Source organism: Ailuropoda melanoleuca, chromosome 7, assembly GCF_002007445.2.
Source record: "Ailuropoda melanoleuca isolate Jingjing chromosome 7, ASM200744v2, whole genome shotgun sequence".
Taxonomy (NCBI): Eukaryota; Metazoa; Chordata; class Mammalia; order Carnivora; family Ursidae; genus Ailuropoda; species Ailuropoda melanoleuca.
Genome location: NC_048224.1, coordinates 42,971,667 through 42,990,477, shown reverse-complemented (window position 1 = coordinate 42,990,477; position 18,811 = coordinate 42,971,667). Strand labels below are relative to the sequence as shown.

Here is an 18,811-nt window from a genome sequence, read left to right as displayed (position 1 = left end):
CAGGCCATACTCACCTTTCAAAGAAGTGGCCATCGATGGGGGGAAACCACTCCAGCGTCACAGAGTCGGTGGTGTGGCCCACGATCTGGGGGGCCAGGGCAACGGGTGCTGGCTTCCTGGAGGGCTGCCAGCTCTGGTAGACCAGGTCCAGGTAACAGTGCATTCTGGCAACTTGATTGGGTGTGAAGGAGTCTGTGCAGTCGTCATCTGCAAGTGGGCACAAGAAGAGATAAGAACCGGCTGCATGACGTCTCCCAGGGGGCCAGACAGCACCCCAGCCCTTGCCAATGCAGAGCTGGCCTCTTCCAGTGCTCAAGAGCTAATGGTCTGTGAAGAAATGAGTGCAGTCATCACTTCTGGAGACAGGTAGGAGGGAACAGGCGAAGGGGAGGGGGGATGGGACAGAGTGGCCCAGAGGTCATAGTTAAGGACAAGGGCCAGACAAACGGCTTTCCGTGGGCCCCCAAATCCCTGGTCAGTAAGCCATGCATTCCCTTATTCCATCCCTCCCTCACTACTCACCCCAAATCTCCCAGTCATTCATTCCTTTGTTTATTCACTCACTCATTCCTTCACATTCATTTACCTGCTCTTTTGTTCATTCCACTGTCCATGGATAAAGTGATAATGCCCTTCAAACTAACCTTCTGAGCATCTATCCCATATTCTCTGCTCTGGGTCAAAGGCCACAGAAAGATGAAACTTAAAAACGTTTCTGCTCTCGAGGAGCGACCAGTCTAGTTATAGAGTGAAGGCGAGTTTGTAGTATGAGTCAAGGTTATCAGAAGACTGTGAAAGTCTGTGATGCTGACCACTGGTGAACAAGAGACAGCACTATGGGGAAGGACAGTGACCCAGGGAGGCTTCTGAAGAAGGAGGTACTTGAGGTCATCCAGACTGCACAGCTAAGATGAGTAAGAAAGGTCAGGGACTGTAAGAGAGGGAGCTGCAGGACCACAGGGACATGGTGTCCTTTGCAGTGAGCATAGCCAGACAGGCAGGCAGCCTTGGAACAATCCAGGCTCAGTGTCCATGCTGGGAATGAGGACAGTCCTCTCACTTGGCTATTCACTGTGTGCTTGTATAAGCCAGGCATGGCGCACTGTGCTTTGGACACATTTAATGCTCCCACTGTTTGGGGAGTAAATACTATGATTTGTTCCATTTTACAGATAAGGGAATTGAGACTGAGAGAGGTTAAGCAACTTTTTTACGATCACAATGCTAGGGATACATCTGAGATTTGAACCCGGGGCATTCTGGACTCCAGAACCATGTTTGTAATCAATATGAGAACTTCTTTCTCTGCATCAGTGAGACCCTGTATGGGAAAAGTATCCTGCAGGTGCTTGATAAACAGGATGTGAGCCCGAGGCTGAGTGGACTGCAATACAATTCTTAAATGTCTTTAGATTGAACGACCTTCAACCCTACTCTCTTTTCTACAATGTGGACTGAAGACTGTCCAAGACTCGCCTCCCAAGGAAGAAGCCTGCCTCCTGTCTACTCCTCCAACAGCTTCATTCAACTGCCCTGGGGCCAGAACAAGGCACTGTTTTGGCTTGGTTTCCAAAACACCACTTCCCAGAGGCGTCCGCCTGGTTGGGGTTTCCGCAGCTGGGCCCCAGACGGAGGAGCACGGGGCTCGCCGGATCTGAAAATAAACCCGCCACTGGGAATCCTACAGCATAAACTCACTTCCCCTTATCAAACAAACAGAAAAAAAGTTTGGGCAGGTGCTGGGTAGTTGGATGGGACCTTGAGAATCCAGCCTGGGGAAGGGACAGGAGTGAAAAGAGTTTATACACAGAAGCTCCTTCTGACTCCCTTAGTAATTTTTGACAGCCGGTCCCCTGTCTAGCACCTTGGGCATGTCTGTCATAGGTCCGGAGAAAGCAGAAGAGCCCACTGGCCCTTAACAAGTACCCCTAGTCACAGACATCTCTCTCAAGTCCACATGCAGCCATCTAACTCCTTGGATAACAAACATTCCATAGCTCCCCACTGCCTGGAGAATAGAGTCCAAACGTCTCAGCCTAAGAAGGGCCAGATCATCGGGTATGTTTTTCTTTGTTCCTATGAACTTCGCACTTCTTAGTGCAAAAAAGTACCCCTGGAAAAGCCACTGAATGGGTTAGAGGCAGGGGAAGGGACAATGGCTAAGAAAGTACGGCTGAAGAGTTAGACCAGTGTGTGAAGGATTTGGAGACAAATGGGCAAGTGAATCCATGTGCTCGGGGCCTCCGCTCTCCCATCTGTAGGTGGAGATGATGAGGATACCAAGAATGTTCATCTCAGAACTCAGCTGAAAGCTAAGGGGAGCACAGCACAAAGAACCATGATAATGCTCAGTAACAGCTCACTGCCTCATGATGGGGACAGTGCCTATGTGTGTGCGTGTGCACGTGTGTGTGCGTGTGTGTATATTAGAAAACCAGAAGCAGGGGGGGAAAGCTCAGAATGTAAAATATTCATTCTCTTTGATCTAGCAATAGCACATTCAGGAATTCAATAGACAGATATTCATGAACAGACATGGGGAAAATATAGGTATGAGGGTATTTTTAAAGCATCATTTATAAGGGTAAAAATATCAGAAATAACACATCTGTCTATTAATAGGGGAATGGCTATGTACGTTAAGAAACAGGGACTGAACAGAATACTAATCAGTCATTTCCAAAAGAAGGAAGTAACTCTAAAACTCAGGTCCCTCAGGTATAAATTGGGGACATTTCAATCAACTCCACTCCATAGAATTGCTGTGGGGACTCAGAGAGCTGGAGCACATAAAGTATTTATCAGGATGAATGGAGGAGAAAAACAGCATTTCCCCCTCTCCAAATACTCTGGTTTGTTTGTTTGTTTCTTTTCCCCAAAGAAGTGCATTTTCCTTTCGTGACTTAAAAATTAGCCATTTCCATGTTTGTCAATTAAAAGGAGTTTGAAAAACAGATAGGTGACAGAACTTGGTAGGGGGAATGAAGCATGAGAGACTATGGACTCTGAGAAACAAACTGAGGACTTCAGAGGGGAGAGGGATGGGGGAATGGGATAGGCCGGTGATGGGTAGTAAGGAAGGCACGTATTGCATGGTGCACTGGGTGTTATACACAACTAATGAATCATCGAACTTTACATCAGAAACCACGAAGGTACTGTATGGTGACTAACATAATATAATAAAAATATTATTATGAAAAAAAAAAGAATGTGGTAGGGGAACAGAAATGTATCTGAACTTGAAAACAGAAGTCTGAGAACGTCTGTCCCAGGGTCCATGGCTTAGAGACTTAGCTGCTATCAGGATCTTGGGGGAGGTACCAAAGGGTTTCCGTTTATCACAAATGCTCTGTCTCAATTAGCTCATGTCTCGAGTCAGCCCCTCTTGGCTTCCTGCCTCCACACGTTTCCCCTCCTGACATCTGAGCTCCAGGACCAGCCAGTCCATCTTGTTCTTCTGCTCCCATCTTATCCCTCAGCAGAGAGCACTTTGGGGATCTCATCACTGGGGAAGCCTGCACCAGCCCTCATACTATCGGTGCTCTGTCCTGAGTTTGCTGACTGAACTTTGTTCTCCAGAACACGTTTCCCTCTGTAGCATGGAGACTACAGAGGATTGGGGGAGGGGGTGGTGGGCAGGCCAGGGGCCCGGTGCTGCCGTGTGCGGCTGAGCCCTATGCTGTGGAACTGGGAGCAAAATGCTGGCCCCCCCACCCCCGGCCGGCCTAGTTTTCACCCACGATAACACCATGAATAGTGATGTAACTGCTTCCTAAAGCTAATGAGCGCATTTAACAAGCTAACCCATGTCTAATGTAGGGGTAACGGAGCTGCCTTTTGTAAGAGTCCCTGCCTTTTTGGTTTTCATTAAATAATGATAGTGATAATAATAGTAATAGCAATAAATGATTATATTCACTGTAAAACATGAGGACTATGCCCAAAATGTTACAAAGAAATAAACTCTAAACTCATTACCTAGAGATAATGCTATCAGTATTTAGTACATAGGTCTGTGTGTGTGTACATATATTGTATGTGAATATTTATAATTCTCATTATCACAAACACATTGACATCATACACACACACACACACACACACACACACACACACACACGTATATATGCCAGGTCTATACGAGGCTCTGCGACCACGTTCACATTAAAGAATTAACAAATAGTCCTACGAATTATCATTTACTGAGCACTAGTTATGGTACCAAGGACAGTTCTAAATCCCTGATCTGCAAGAATACACCTACTATCACACAAGGTAGGTGTGATTATCTTCCATGGCATCCGGGAAGTAAGGGAGGCTTGGAGAAGTAACTTGCCCAAGGTCAAAGGCTAACGCATGGTGGAGTCACGTTCAATGCCTGCGCTCTGGAACGTCGGGCTCTGCGCCACTGTGTTCCTCTGCTTCTGTTCACACTTCTCTTTCATCGCCTACATTATCATGAGCGGCCACATAATGTTCTATCATACAGATGCCTTGTGATTTATTTCAACAATCCGTGCTCATTGGGCTTGCGAGCAGTTTCTAATTTTTCACACATACAAGCATTTTTTCTTCATGCCTGGCAGAGAGTAAATACCTAATTGATATTTGGACAATGAACACTGCTAAGAACACTCTTCTGATTAAATCTTTAAACAAATCAACAGATTTCTTCCCTTCGGATATATTCCTAAGAGCTGGGGTTGCAGGGTCGAAGCACATGTGCATATTGAAAGGTCCTGATACGCAGAACAATGGTCACAAGACACTTGCTCCTGTAGGCTGGACAAGGCCTGGTTTCCGCACTCTTGAGGAAGCCCTGACTGGAGGGTGCTTTTGGGGGCCTCCTATGGCTTATCATCTTCAGGAATAGAGTCTGGGCTTCTGCTCTTCATCAGCCCAGGGCTTATCCAGCAGCTCAAGATGACCACAGGCGCCTGGTTTTGAACTAGGGCAGGCCCCCATCACCTGCCTGGTGTTTGCTGGAGCCGAGCACTTGGGAACCTCCTCACCTGCCTTAGCATCAGAAAGAGAGCCAGATGTTTACTGATCAACAGCACAGCTCTGCAGTGAAAAAGGCTTACCTTCTTCTTGTGCAACCCCTGGGCAAGCTACCTAAGCTACATTAAACCACACTTTTTTTTTTTTTTTTTTTTTTTAAGCATAGTGCCTTATCTCAAGGAGTTTACAACTTTTTTCTTTTTTTTTTTTTAAGATTTTATTTATTTATTTATTTGACAGAGATAGAGACAGCCAGTGAGAGAGGGAACACAAGCAGGGGGAGTGGGAGAGGAAGAAGCAGGCTCACAGCAGAGGAGCCTGATGTGGGGCTCGATCCCACAACGCCGGGATCACTCCCTGAGCCGAAGGCAGGCGCTTAACCACTGTGCCACCCAGGCGCCCCTAAACCACACTTTCTGCATCTGTAAAATAGGTTCAGTAATAAGAGCCCTTACCTCAGAGGCTTATTCTGAGGATTCTACAAGAGAAGCCTATGAGGCGTTTCACACAGTGTGCAGTGTGTCCCAGGCACTTGACACCGATCGTAGACCTGCGCTGACCAATATGGCAGCCACCGGCCCGGTGGGGTTATTTCAATTTAAATTAATTAACGTTATTGAAGATGAACAATTCAATTCCTCAGTCTCACTAGCCATGCTTGAAGCACTCACGAGCTACATCGGGCCAGTCGGGATCATACTGGACAGCACAGACAGAGGACATGTCCATCTTTGCCCAAAGTTCTACTGGACAGCACTTCTCTAGATTCTCTGCTCCACGAGCGACCAGGCCTGAGGACGAAGCACCCAGGAAGGAAGGAAGGAACTCCAAGCAGTTGACCCAGCAGGGTCTCCACCCTCTGGCCTTGACTGCACAGCCCCTCTCCCCGGCCCTGAGAACCCGATCCTGTTCTGCATTTTGAATTTCATCCAGCTGCTTTTGTCACCTCATCTATCAGAGATCCTAAGGAAAACAAACATTTCAAAGCTCGTGGTTGCCTTGAATATGCTTTTGCGGGTGTAAGTTTGTTATCGTAGCTCAGTGAATTAGTTCTGCTGTTAATGGGTCACTGAGCTGAGGGGTTCCTTTAAAAAAAACAACAGTAAATCAATCACCCTTTAGATCTGTACAAAGGGGAACAAAAAAAAAGATTTGGTTTATGGGGGTCTGGTAGCTAGTGGCAGCTCCGAGGCCCCTAAGCATCCGGCAAGCTTCCAAATTCATGTTATTGTTTATTTTCCATGTGCGTTGAGCTGGCCAAGGAAAGGTGCTACAGAAACGGAACGTAAGCAGGGCTGTGTGAGGGGACAGGGCACCGGATGTGGGATGTGGACTTGGCTGGGAATGCGAGTCCAGTGGGAAATCTGCTTTTGAGGAAATACCCAGCACTGTGGTCTTTTTAAAAGACCTAACCCTAAAGACCCCTTTCTGGTTCGAGGGTTGGGCTGTTGACCCTTCTGGAGACCGCAGGTTTGAACGGTAGGGGCCTTAAACTGCAGAGGCCCCCAGAGGTCATCAGCCCATGTGGAAAAGCAGGAGGACCTACTGGCGATCGTTGAATTCGTGGGGTTTCAGCAGCACAATCCTCTCTTCAAATGCAATCTGAGGCAAAACCCAAAGAAGAAATGGAAAACTGTGCGAAGAGGGCTTTCCTAGTTCAAGGAGAGATGGGAGACCTCAAACCCCACACAAGCGTAAAAGAAAAAAAAATGCCCGGAGTCAGATGTGTGACCTGGGGCAAATGACTTTAGTGAGCCACAGTACTGCCATCTGTAAAATGGGGATAGTTTCTGCCCCCACAGATCTGTTGTGAGTTACATGAGTTAGCGTGTATGAATGTCCTTTATGAGCCATAAACTTTTACACAAGGAGAGGTATTATTATTGATAAGAATCGCTTTCTTATATCTTTATGAGAATTTATTTATTCTCTTCCCTCCCAGCCTCTCTCCTTCCCTTCCTCCCTATCTTCTTAACATACATTTACTAAGCACCAGGCTCTGTGCCAGGTGTTGGGAATACAGTGGTACATTAGAGACAGTCTCTGCTTTCACAGAACTCGCTTGCTTTCTTGGGGCCAAAAGACACCTAAATCGAATGTTATAATAGAACTCAATGCTGGGCTACCATGTGCAATTCGTGGACTGGGTCCTACACTAGGATTCTGGGTCTAAGAGGCCAGTGGTGAAGGCTGAGACCGCTTTGAGAAAGGGATGCCCTGTTTGAACTTTCCAAAAATGCTCCAAGGGCTAGAAGTGGCCTTGATATATTCTAAAAGAAGCACAGGACATCCTTGAACCCAAAGCATGAGTCCTTCAGGCTATTACTGATGGTGTAAAAGAGGGTTTCGACAGGATATATGCAGTCAGGAAAAGAAAGTACCCCTCTCGCATAATTTCGGATTTGCAAAACCAAAAGCATTCTATTTTTTTTTGTAATAAAAGAGTAAAGGAGAGTATAAGAGCTTTATATTGAAGAAAAAGTTGCAGTTAAAAAAAAAGAGAAAAGATAAAGTTGCAGTAACCACCAGCTTTGAAAAATACAACTGCAAAAATTAGGGGAACCCTCTCCAAGATTCCTCAGATCCAAAGATTCCATTTTGTTGAGCGAAGGGAGACCCAGAAAGGGGGATGTGACAGACCCAAAGGCACCAGGTGACCCAGGAGTAGAGCTAGAACTTCCACCTAGGTCTCCTGACCTTGGGTCCCAGTCGGCTCCTTAAAGTGTGTCTTTCTCAGCAGATGTCAGATGCAACCGCTCCCATGAACCCCTGAGATCTCACACAAGGACCGTCACATCCTGATTATCTGGGATGAGGGATTGTTGGGGTGAAGAAGTCTTAGAAAAGGAAAGCAGCTTTCCCAAGGCTCCTCTGAGTCAGGACTGGAGCCTGTGTGTGACACCCAGCTGCGTGTGCCCAGCCCGGCGGGGGGCCCTACCTGCGTAGCTCATGAAGTTGTTGTAAGGGGTGTTGAAGAAGCTATGGAAGCCACAGGTGTCATTCCCTGGCCCTGGATCACCGCAGAACTTGTGTTTTGGGGCTGGGTTGGTGTCACTGCAGAGGTCTCCAGTCTCAAAGGAGGGCTCTGTCTCCATGCAGGGATCACTGCAAGACTGGATCTCCGAGATGCCTCGAAAGATGTGATAGAGGCCCAGGCTGTGCCCGATCTCATGGATCATGGTGTGGGTGTGCCCAGGAATGCCATAGAAAGACGGATTCAAGACAATGCCACCTGCAAGGGGAAAATCAGAGCATTAAGCAAAGTGGGGCCCTCTGCTTCCTGGTGCAGAAATCCCCCAATCAGTCACAGGTAAATGAGGTGCTGCCCAAAGTAACCACAGGCTTCTCCACCCTGTGACTCCACTGCCCTGAGAACTGTTATGACTTGTGAAATGCATCAGTGATTGGGTAGGAAGAAGTCTCAAGAGTCATTCTGTGCAATCCCTTCATTTCTCCAATGAAAACACCAATGCCTGAAGAAGTAAGACAACCTAACCAAGGTGACCTCAAACTACTTAACAAACGGGCATGATCAGTATTTAAGGACTCTGATTTCTGGGCTGGTGGACATTTCTGCTGCCACCTTGTCCTTCAACAGTAAGGCACGCCCTGGCTTACAAATATTCTACACAGTCTGATCCAACTGAAGCCCTCATGGTCAGATACCTTGGTCCCAGTCCTCCGTCTGCCCTCACCAATGCTAGGATGTGGAGCAAGTTGATTACCATCCCTGAATCCCACTTCTTCATCTCCGGTGCTCTCTGAGAGTGAGCACTCATGAAGGCCAACATCATGTTGAGTTCATCATTACGCCAGTGTCATTACAGCCAATGGCTCTTGGGCATTTAGCATATGTCCTCGGGTCCTCTGCTCAGTGCTTCAAGTGTATAATCAAACTTACTCTACTCACAACCCACAGGAGGGACACTGATTCCCACACTAGGGAAGCAGCTGGCTCATGATCAGGAGTTAGCAAAGTGTCAAGCTGGGATTTGAGCCCAAGATCCTTAGTTTCCAGAGCCAGGCCTCTTAATGAATTCTACCATGAATGCCAAGCACAGGGCCTGGAAGATGCCATCTCATTACATGTGTGTTGAATCTTTGCTGAATATTAACCCAACGAAAGAAGTCTTCTAAGCACACGTACACAGCTTGCATAGCACTTCACAGTTAGCGGGTGCCTTACTCATGACTCGAAGTGGGTCAGTGGGTGTCTAACTACCCATGACTCGAAGAGCGTCTTGAGAATAAGCAGCATGACCATCACCTGGAAGGGATTAAGAATGCAGAATCTCGAGCCCTACTGCAGACCTACAGAATTAGAATCTGCATTCTAACAAGGGCCCCAGATGGCTCGTCTGTATGTCCTAGTTTGAGAAGCCATGGTCTACCCCATGTGTCTTCGATGACTGAGCATGGCTGAGCTTAGGGAGATAGATGGAACAGATTTCAGCAGATTCAATGGACGGCATTTTTCATGTTCATTTTAGGCACTGGAGAAACACATAGAGGCTGGTAGGGAGACATTTAAACTTTAAAATCCAAATGTGTTTAAGAGAAGGTTAAAATTCAGGTCCGAACCCTCTGTAAGTCATGCTTTTAAGTGCAGAGCAGTGTCTTATAAAGAATGGTGATAAGGCAGGGCCTTGTTGATTTGAACTGGCAGGCGTGGGGGGAGTTTTATCTTGGGTTGAACTGCCGGGAGGGCGAGCTTGCTCAGTCATGGGGCTCATGGAGTCTATTAATTCTGAACTGCTCAGAGCCTTCTAGCACAGAGATAAAGATGTATGAGAGGGTGTGTGGGGGTGTGTTCACACACGCGCGTGTGTGAGAAGAGTCAGGCAGAGAGGCAGGGAGGAAGAGAAATTGAGACAGGAAATCTCTCTCAATTATTTTCTGTCAATCATAATATGAAACATAATCCCCTTCCCACCCAAGGCTTTTTCCAGGGATCATGGCATCACAGCAGGAAAGGAGGGTAAAAATATATGTATGGTTCTAATAAGTTGGGTTTGATTGGGGTTAGTGTGGAGGAATTGCTTCTGGCCAACATTTCTCGGGATGGGGAGATGGCAGGCTGGGGGCTGGGGGCCCAGAGCAGTTAGCAACCCTCATGCTGCTTGACCCCGGCTGTGCGATCTTGGAAAAGTGACTCTGCATCTCCGGTGAGCTCTAAAACAAACAGCTACAACGGTGCCAGTGATGCTGTTTCTCCATGAGGCTCAACATGGAGGTGCTGCGCAGGGGGGTGGGAAGGTGCGGGACCCCACAGGTATTTCCAGGGATAATGACAGGATTGTAGACTTAATGTCCCGGCCAGCTTTGTTTGTTTTACCTCATCCCCTCCCGACTCACCCCTTTGCACAGGGCTCAGCACACAGCCCGAGTCCTGTTTCACTGCTTCTCTTAAAAGGTGAAATAGCTGGAGCCTGACGTCATCCTGAAACACTGTAACATGCTATGGATTTATAGCCTTCTGTATTGCTGGTCCCGAGCCAGCCTTGGAAATTCACAGAATCATCAGGAGTATTTTTCTCCAATTTTAGAAACCTTCTAAGACTCTGACCACGAGCCTTTCAGTTGCTGTCCCAATAGGACAGCATTTCAGTACTGAGAACTGTCTTTGGAAACCATCTAGTCTAACCTGTTCATTTCAAATCTGAGCAAATTGGGACTCGGGGAAGGAAAGAGACTTGCCTAAGGTCATACTGCTGAGCAGAATCATAGCTGAGAACAACCACGTGTCTTGCTCTGGGCCAGCAGGATTCCCATACATCATACCAGGCATGCGACCAAACAAATCATCTGTCTTCAAGGATGTCTACGTGGCATGCTCTTTTCGCTCAGCCTCTGTCTGTCTGCCTGTCTGTCCGTCCACCATCTATCTCAGGGTTTCTCCACCTCGGCATGATGGACATTTTGGACTGGGTGATTCTTTCTTGCTAAATCTCTGGATTTAGCAGCATCGCTGTCCTCTACCCACTAGATGCCAGTAGCATTCCCCCATTTGTAGCAGCCAGAACTCTCTCTAGACACGGACAAATGTCTCCCAGGGGATAAAACACCCCCAGCTGAGAACGACTACAGATTTCTCTGTCTCCAGCTCTGTTTACATCACAACACACTTGCACACAGGCACTCACGCATGTGCACACACACAAGCACACACATATATTGGTTTCCTTCCCTTAAAAACAAGTGGGAAATGAGAGCAGTCTAGAGGGAACTAACTCTAGGGTTTGAAGTCTCCACCATGTGAAGCTGCCTAGTCCCGTGTTTCTGCAGACTGAAGGTGGTGACTGGACCCTGTATCGCTAGGGGGGGTGGGCAGGCCTCTGGAAACACCAAGGACTGTCACTCTCCTGAGCCCTGACCTCCCCAGATGAAGATGCTTGATGAGGGAGGCATTGCTATCCACTGGTGTAAACAATGGGAACATTCTATTTAAGGAAAAAAGGTTGAGTATGTTGTAGTGTCCTCACTCAATGGAATATTGTGTGGTCATTGAAAACATCACCTTTATTTTTATTTTTTATTTCTTTAAAGATTTTATTTATTTGACAGAGAGAGAGACAGCGACAGAGAGAGAGACAGCGAGAGAGGGAACACAAGCAGTGGGAGAGGGAGAAGCAGGCTTCCCGCTGAGCAGGGAGCCCGACGCGGGGCTCAATCCCAGGACCCTGGGATCGTGACCTGAGCCGAAGGCAGATGCTTAACAACTGAGCCACCTGGGCGTCCCTAAAAACATCACCTTTAGAGAGATGGAAGTAACCCGGAAGGATGTTTTTGTCTTGTGATGCTAAATGAAAAAGTTGGATGGGAAGTGATCAGAAGACTGCTACCATGTGGAATAATGTAGGTAGCATGATATAAAGTAAACAAAACAAAACAAAACAAAACCACATAAAATTTTATCTATGCTGTGATTTCAAATATGCACAGGTTACAAAAACACACATGCACATATAGACGTGTACTGGAAGAGAGCACGGAAAAATCAAAATTAAAGAGCTACAATGTTTACTTACAGGTCCTCGTTCGGAAACCATTGTCTTTTCTGACTCTTGGTGACGGGTTTGCGTAAACATATGTCTGGTTTATGGATATGAATACTTTGGATGTAAGAAGAGTTCCTGGTGGTGTTGGGAGAACACGGAGGAACAAGGAGTTCTTAAGCTCACTTTCTCTTGTCTCTTTGGTATCTCTCAAGCCAAGCCCTGACTGGCCATGTCAGCACCATGTCGTGGCCAGGCTGGGAAGATACCTGTGTGTGCTAAGAGGCAAGGGGAAGAAGAAGAAAGCTATCAAAAGACAGAGTGGGAGACCTGAACTCCAAATGTGGCTCAGCCATGGACTTGTGTGTGACCTTGGGTAAGCCCTATTCTTTCTGTGGGCCTCAGTTTCCCCATTGGCAAAACAGGGCTAATGATATCATGTTATTATCTTCAGAGGAATGCTTGGTGGTTGAGATGAGAAGAAACACTAAGGAGTTCTGTACACTAAAAAGCAATAAAGAGATCATTCACCATCACCACTACCATCACCATCGTCATGGTCACCATCACTATTATCATCACCACTACAGGTACTCCTGTGCTAATCCAATTTCCTCCTGAAGAAGTTTCTAATTCTCACCTAAGTGCATTAGGGCCTCCTTGTCCCATGGCCAAGTTGCTACTCCTGCCAATTCCTCCTCCGAGGAGTTTGCAAAGAAGATATTAAGGTGTGTTGATCCATCCAGTCTAAGAATGTTCTTCAGTTCATTAACATCCAAGTATGCTCTGTAACAGAAAAAGAACCTTGGCTGTCATCACCATCCAAAAAACGTACTATTCAAATAACAGCTATTCCCCCAAGTCATTGAGCTACTACGCACCAGGCACTTTGCTAAACACTTTATACACATCACCTCAATGACTTCCCCCAATAATATTATAAGGTAAGCGGAGATGATCCCATTGTACAGCTAAGAAAACTAAGTCCTTGTAAGTTGAAAAGACATGGTAAGTTTCCTCAGCTTATAAATAGCAGAGTTCAGTTGAGAACCTAGATTTATTTAAAATCAACATCCTTGCCCTTAAGGACTCTGCTCTCTTGCCGGGTGGCAGAGCCACGTAATGTGGATGCAAATCAGGAACAAAAGACCATGAAAAAGACAACATGAGCTCTAGTCTTGGCTTCTTCTCTATTCCACTCATTCACTATGGATGTCAGACCATTTATTTGGCAAACACAGAGCTGCCCTAGGAGGCCTGCTTTGCATGTCTATACCAACCTTGCAAAGAGCCATTATTGCTCTGTTTACAAGATAAGGAATATGTGGTCCACATGTGATTAAATAGGTTGCCCAAAGTTGCAGAACTGGGTTTCAAAGCCAATTCTGTCTACCTTGGAAACCTGTGCTCTTGTCACTGAGCATCAAGCTGTCCCCCCACAGATGATTCTGCATTTTGTAAGCCTCTACTCATTTGTCCATAAAATGGCCTTAGAGAGGGATATTGTATTTGGAGTGGCTGCTACTACAGACTGACGTATTAGGAAAGTGAACTAACTCCCTATTATCTTCATCAGCTCCTTACTACATAGAACGAACACACGGTGGTGAGAGGAAGAAAGGGTCTTTGGAAAGAGGCTGGACACATCCTAGGTGCTCAGTAATTAAGAACTCCTCCTTCACAGAGTATGACTCTCCCATCACCACTGAGATGGTAAAGCTTTCTATCAGTCACAGGCAGAGTACCCAACAGATCATTTCCTAAATCCACGGAGGCATCCAGCTCCCTCCTCTCTTGAGCCTCTCGGCCTCCGTTTTATGTCTGCTGTCATGTATCCTTGTGAGCAGCTGATAATCATTTCTTGAGTAAGGTTAGAAATGAATCAATGAATAAATGAATAAAAACATACATAAACAAGCAAGTAGGCAGCTTGATGTAGTCTATGAATAATGATATTTAACGTTTGATGGGCCCTTCTATGTGGTCCAACTTTATGTGGATTATCTCCTTTAATCATCTTAGTAAGACTGAAGTAGGCAGTATTATGATGCCTATAGTCCAGAGGAGGGAAAACAGACTTAGGCTTCAGACCTTGCTAAGGTCACACAGCGAGTTGGAAGTTGTTCCCCTTTTCGTAATGCTAACTGTCCATAAGGGGTTGACACAAATCCTGGCTGGTAGAATACTTATGACAGTTCCCTTCTCTTTCCCTCCTGGGGTCGTAGAAGGGCTTCCTGTATGTGAAAGAGTAAGTCCAAGGTCCCTAGCACGGCCTCCAAGATGCTGCCTCCCTCTCTAGCCCCATCTCTCTCAGCCCCCTTTCCCGAATATTCCACTGTGGGTTGGGGACGCCCACCATGATGCATCATCTGCGGTGCCTTCATTCGCGATGTTCCCTCTGTCAGGGACTCTGCTCTGCATTTTGTCCCCCAATGAACAAATCCAAAGCCCATGCTGGTACCGCTCCTCAAGGAAGTCTTCCCTGATTTGCATCTCTCCTCTGCCTCCTTTACCATCTCTACACACATCCACCCCCTATAAGTACGGGCACTCACACCATTCCAAATCCTCACTCCACTGTCTATATCCACCACTGTCTGTGGCACCCTGGGGCAGGGAATGTGCTTTACCCATTTCTGTTTACCCGGTTCTCAGCATAGGGCTTGCCACCGGGCAAGCGCTCAGTAGATGTTGATGGGGTTGAATTTACATTGGGAAAGAAAAAAGGTAAAATATTTAGGTCCCAGACTCCTTCCTGTGAGGCCCTGGTTTCCTCACTAAGACACTGGGATTAGCAGCAGCTACCTGATGGGTCACAGAGCATTCCTGTGGGTCACAGACCCACACTGCTACTCCAATGGGAATGGACACATTTGAGACCTAGAGAGCCCTCCTCGTCCCTTACATCATCGAGAGCCCATAATTGATCATGAGACTGTAATTTTTTTCTAGCTTTTCAAAAAAAGGTAAACATGAGTTAGTGATACAGACAGGGCCAAGAGAGGTCATAGTCATGTCTGGGTTGAACTGACCAATTTCAAGGATAGCCACATGCTTAGAAATTGACCCGAAATCTTGCTGCCATGCTTTCTCTCCCTGGAAATCCTAACCTTGACCTTCTTAGCCTGGAAGCCTCATAAGGAGTTTTGGCCAGTCTTCTCAGTGATCAGAGAAGGAAAGAGAAAACCAGCATTTATTAAGCAGTGGCTGTATGCCAGCCTCTGTGCTCGCAAACACCTGTCATCCCATTTCTGCAGTATTTGAAGTCATGCAGCATAGTGAGTACAATGACTCCTTCTCAAGCCAGAGTCCTGGGTTTGAATCCAGCTCCTCCACCAGATATGTGGGTCACCCTGGGCAATTCACTTCACTGTCTATACCCCAGTTTCTGTACACACAAAACGATTTACCTCATTGGGTTGCCCAGAGAACTTGGGACGTAATAAAGGAAGCGTAAGGGACTTAGAACAATACCTGGCATGTAGAAAAGCTCAATCAGTATTTAGCTATTCCTATTATTTATCCCTATCTTACAGATGAAGGAACAGGGGTTCAGAGATCACATAAATAGTGAAAAAGCCAAGCACAAATCTCGACGTGTCCAATTCTTCCCACAGCCTCACCCTCATTTCCAGGCTCATGCAGGGCCACGGTGCAAAGGGAAACAATGCGTGGGTGAATGAAAACAAAGAGAAGCCGGGATTTTCTTGGATCAGCCCTTTCCACATTATTTATTTTTTTCTAATTGATTTGTCCATTTCCATCAAGCATTGTCTCAGGCAGAGCACACAGATGTTATTAGACAAAGTCACCTCTTTGCCCTGCCGCTCTAGGCTGAGAAAGCTTCATGAGAGGAAGAGATGGGGTGAAGTGGGGGGGGAGACATTTTAATTGGTTGTTTATCCAGTTGTAATTGCAGAAGCCAATCTTTTCAAGGGATGGTACTCATCCTGGCCCAAGGCAGACATGTGGGATGTTGGAGCCTCTCCCTTGCTTGTATGTGGGTTTTTTTTCACACTTTGTGAAGCCTCCATTTCCCCCAAGAGGAAGAATCCATGGCAGCCATCCAGGTTCTTGCCCCCCCTCTCCCAGGGCCTCTCTTCTCTCCGTCTCTTTGTGGGGGGACCCACCCAAAGGAAAACAGTTCTGTGGTTAAGAACTTTCCTTCTGTGGGCAGAGGTCTTCCCACCAATTCAGAGCCAAGCTGGGTGTCTCCCCAACACATCAAGGGAAAATCTTGAGGGGCAGGCGTCCATGTGGGTATTTTCTTCTCCTCCCCTACCTCTTGAAGAGAATGTTTAATTCCTCCTGTCAACAAATGGAGGTGAAACCACAGAAGGTCAAATAGAGAAGGGTCATTGGAGTCTAGGGAGATTGGTGAAGAGGGAAGGAAAAAGATTTGCTCAGGACCCCTTGGCTTTCCATCTTGCACCTGCGGGAAGGTTATGTGTATATTGCAAATGGGTCAAATCTATTTAAAGAAAAATCGTTACCCAGGCTCCATAAAAATCGATAAATCCAAAATCTCGGTATGTTTATTAATTTACGTGCCAGTACTGCCCAGAGTTGCAAGGACAGACCCATGTCCACTGGCAAGGTGCTTTACCTCTCCGAGGGTCAGTTGGCAGACCAGCAAGATTCAATGGGACGGCTCAGCACAGCCTGTGAACACGCTTCGCTCTATGTGCCGGTCTCCTAATCCTCCTACTGTCTGGCCCTGGGTAGTCGTCAGGGTCTCAGATTCCCGCATCGCATCCCCACCACCCAGCCTTCTTCTTCCTCCAGCAACCCCAAGTTCTCATGGTGTCCTCGTCCCTGGAGCCCCTAGGTTCCCCCGATTATGCCCACTCCTTACGCATGCCCGTTAGTTTCCCTCTTCCGTCTCACAACCTTCCTTCCTGAATCTCTGCCTCTAAAATGGTATCGTCCCTGCAAAGTCCAGCCTGCATCCACACCTGACCACCCTCACCTGTAAAATGGGAGGATGACAGTCACAGAGGGTCTAGAGGCCACAGAGAAAGTGCCTCACGCAGTGCCTGATGGGTAATAGGCACTCACTCATTAGCGTAGGCTATTGTTGTCACGTGACTGTTATTACACTGTTAGTTACTAGCAGCACCAAAATCATCATCACCTCTAGCTGATAACGACTTCTCCCTCCTCAGAGCCTCCCCCTTCTGAATCTAGCACTCATCACCTGGCTTTGTAGTATCTTCCCCATGAGCACCTGTCCTCTCCATCAGGCTATGAGCTTCAAGTAGGTGGGGACCAAGTCTTCATACCTCTGTGCTCCCTCAAACTTGAGTGAGAGCTGAGCGAGTGAGTGAGCCAGACCACTGATTAGCAGGTGTTGAGTACCAGTCCCTTAAATTGTGTCACTTCAGAACAAGAAGAAGTCCAGGCTCAGGGCAGTGAAGTGACTTGCCCAAGGCGTTACAGAACAGACACAAGAGAGCCTGACAGCAAACCTCCATTCAGTAGCCCATGCAGAGCATCACTTTCGCACAAAGGAGTAAAGTCACCTCTTCACTCAAGTGGGCACAGTTCTCTGCAAGGGTGCATGGGCTTCGACAGTCACGCACGGGAGGGACTGAAGCCCCTCTGCTGAGCTCCCCTGTGCAGAGGCTGCACTGCCCCAGTGTCGGGCCTCTCCCGCTACCCTCTGCTGCCTGGTCTGCAGCTCAGAATCCCTATCTGTTCAGTGAGTTTGTGAATTAGATCCGTGTTTTCCAAATCACAGTCTACAGAGGGCTAAATCCACAAGAAGCAGATGCATGTTTAAAGAAAAAGAGTATTCTGATTCAAATGGGTTTAGGACATGCTTTGTTAAAGATGTTCAATACAGACGTTTTTGAACTGCAAGCATTATCAGAGCCTTTAACATGCAAAATAGGAGTAGAGCAGATAGTGTATGAGTGTTCCCAAACACATGTTACCATAAATCTCCCCCCCCGACCCCGCCCTGATCTTAACCTCTGCCTCTGCCAAAAATCAAATAACAGCACAACCCACAGAGTTTGGGAAATGTTGGGCTAAACTGGAATGCCCCTTCTGACTTAGACCCTTTCCCCAAGCTGCCTTTCTAGAGAGGTGTCTTGGTGTCTCTTTGCTTCCTGTAGAGCCCATGCCCCTGAGTTCTACCGTGAAGGTTGTAGGTCCCCTGGAATGTCAGTTTCAGGGGAGGGCCCAGTCCCAGAATGCCAAGGCGCCAAGACATTCCCCCCTCTGCCAGAACAGCATTTCAGAGCCATGAGAGCAGCTCTGGAGGGAGATCAAAGCTCTCTCAACTCAACTGTCATTAGAATATTTTCTTTATGCGTCTCACTCGCTGGTGAGTGCCAATAACATATTTCCTAAACGCACTGGCCTGAGATGGTACAACTCTGTAATAATCTCAATGAGAGGGCTGTCAGGGCCTGTTTTATTGAAAGGGAAGCAAAAGGGAACTACATTCAAAATGAAGAACAACAACAGATCGCTTAAGTGAAATTATGGAAGGCTCGAGTTTTTCCAGCTCAGAAACAGAATACACGGCCTCTCCCATTTTACAGATGGTTGGTCAGAGGTCCATCTCATAGTGAGCCCAGATTGAGACGGACCAGTGTTTGTTCCTACTCCCACTTAAACCCAACTGACTTCCCCACTGTGGAAGTGAGAACCGAGGAGATTTTCGAGCAGTGTCCTGCCCAAGTTCCATTCCGTGGTCTCCTGACAGGTGCAGGCAGGACACGGCAATGGTCCTAGCCAAGAACTGATGCCCTCAACCTGAGAAGGTTTGTCTGAGAAGAACCTGGCTATGAGTGGGCCACCTC

General features: G+C 47.1%; 1 protein-coding gene across 1 annotated transcript in view; it reads right to left on the bottom strand.

Moving 5' to 3' along the window:
* Nucleotides 1–18,811, bottom strand: part of PAPPA (pappalysin 1) — a gene marked incomplete at its 5' end in the record, with an annotated part of 257,025 nt that overhangs the window by 190,768 nt on the left and 47,446 nt on the right. Inside the window, 3 exons of the mRNA XM_034663722.1 lie at nucleotides 15–207; nucleotides 7,943–8,236; nucleotides 12,640–12,785. Coding sequence (XP_034519613.1) covers nucleotides 15–207; nucleotides 7,943–8,236; nucleotides 12,640–12,785 — 633 coding nt within the window. The remainder of the gene's footprint in view (nucleotides 1–14; nucleotides 208–7,942; nucleotides 8,237–12,639; nucleotides 12,786–18,811) is intronic.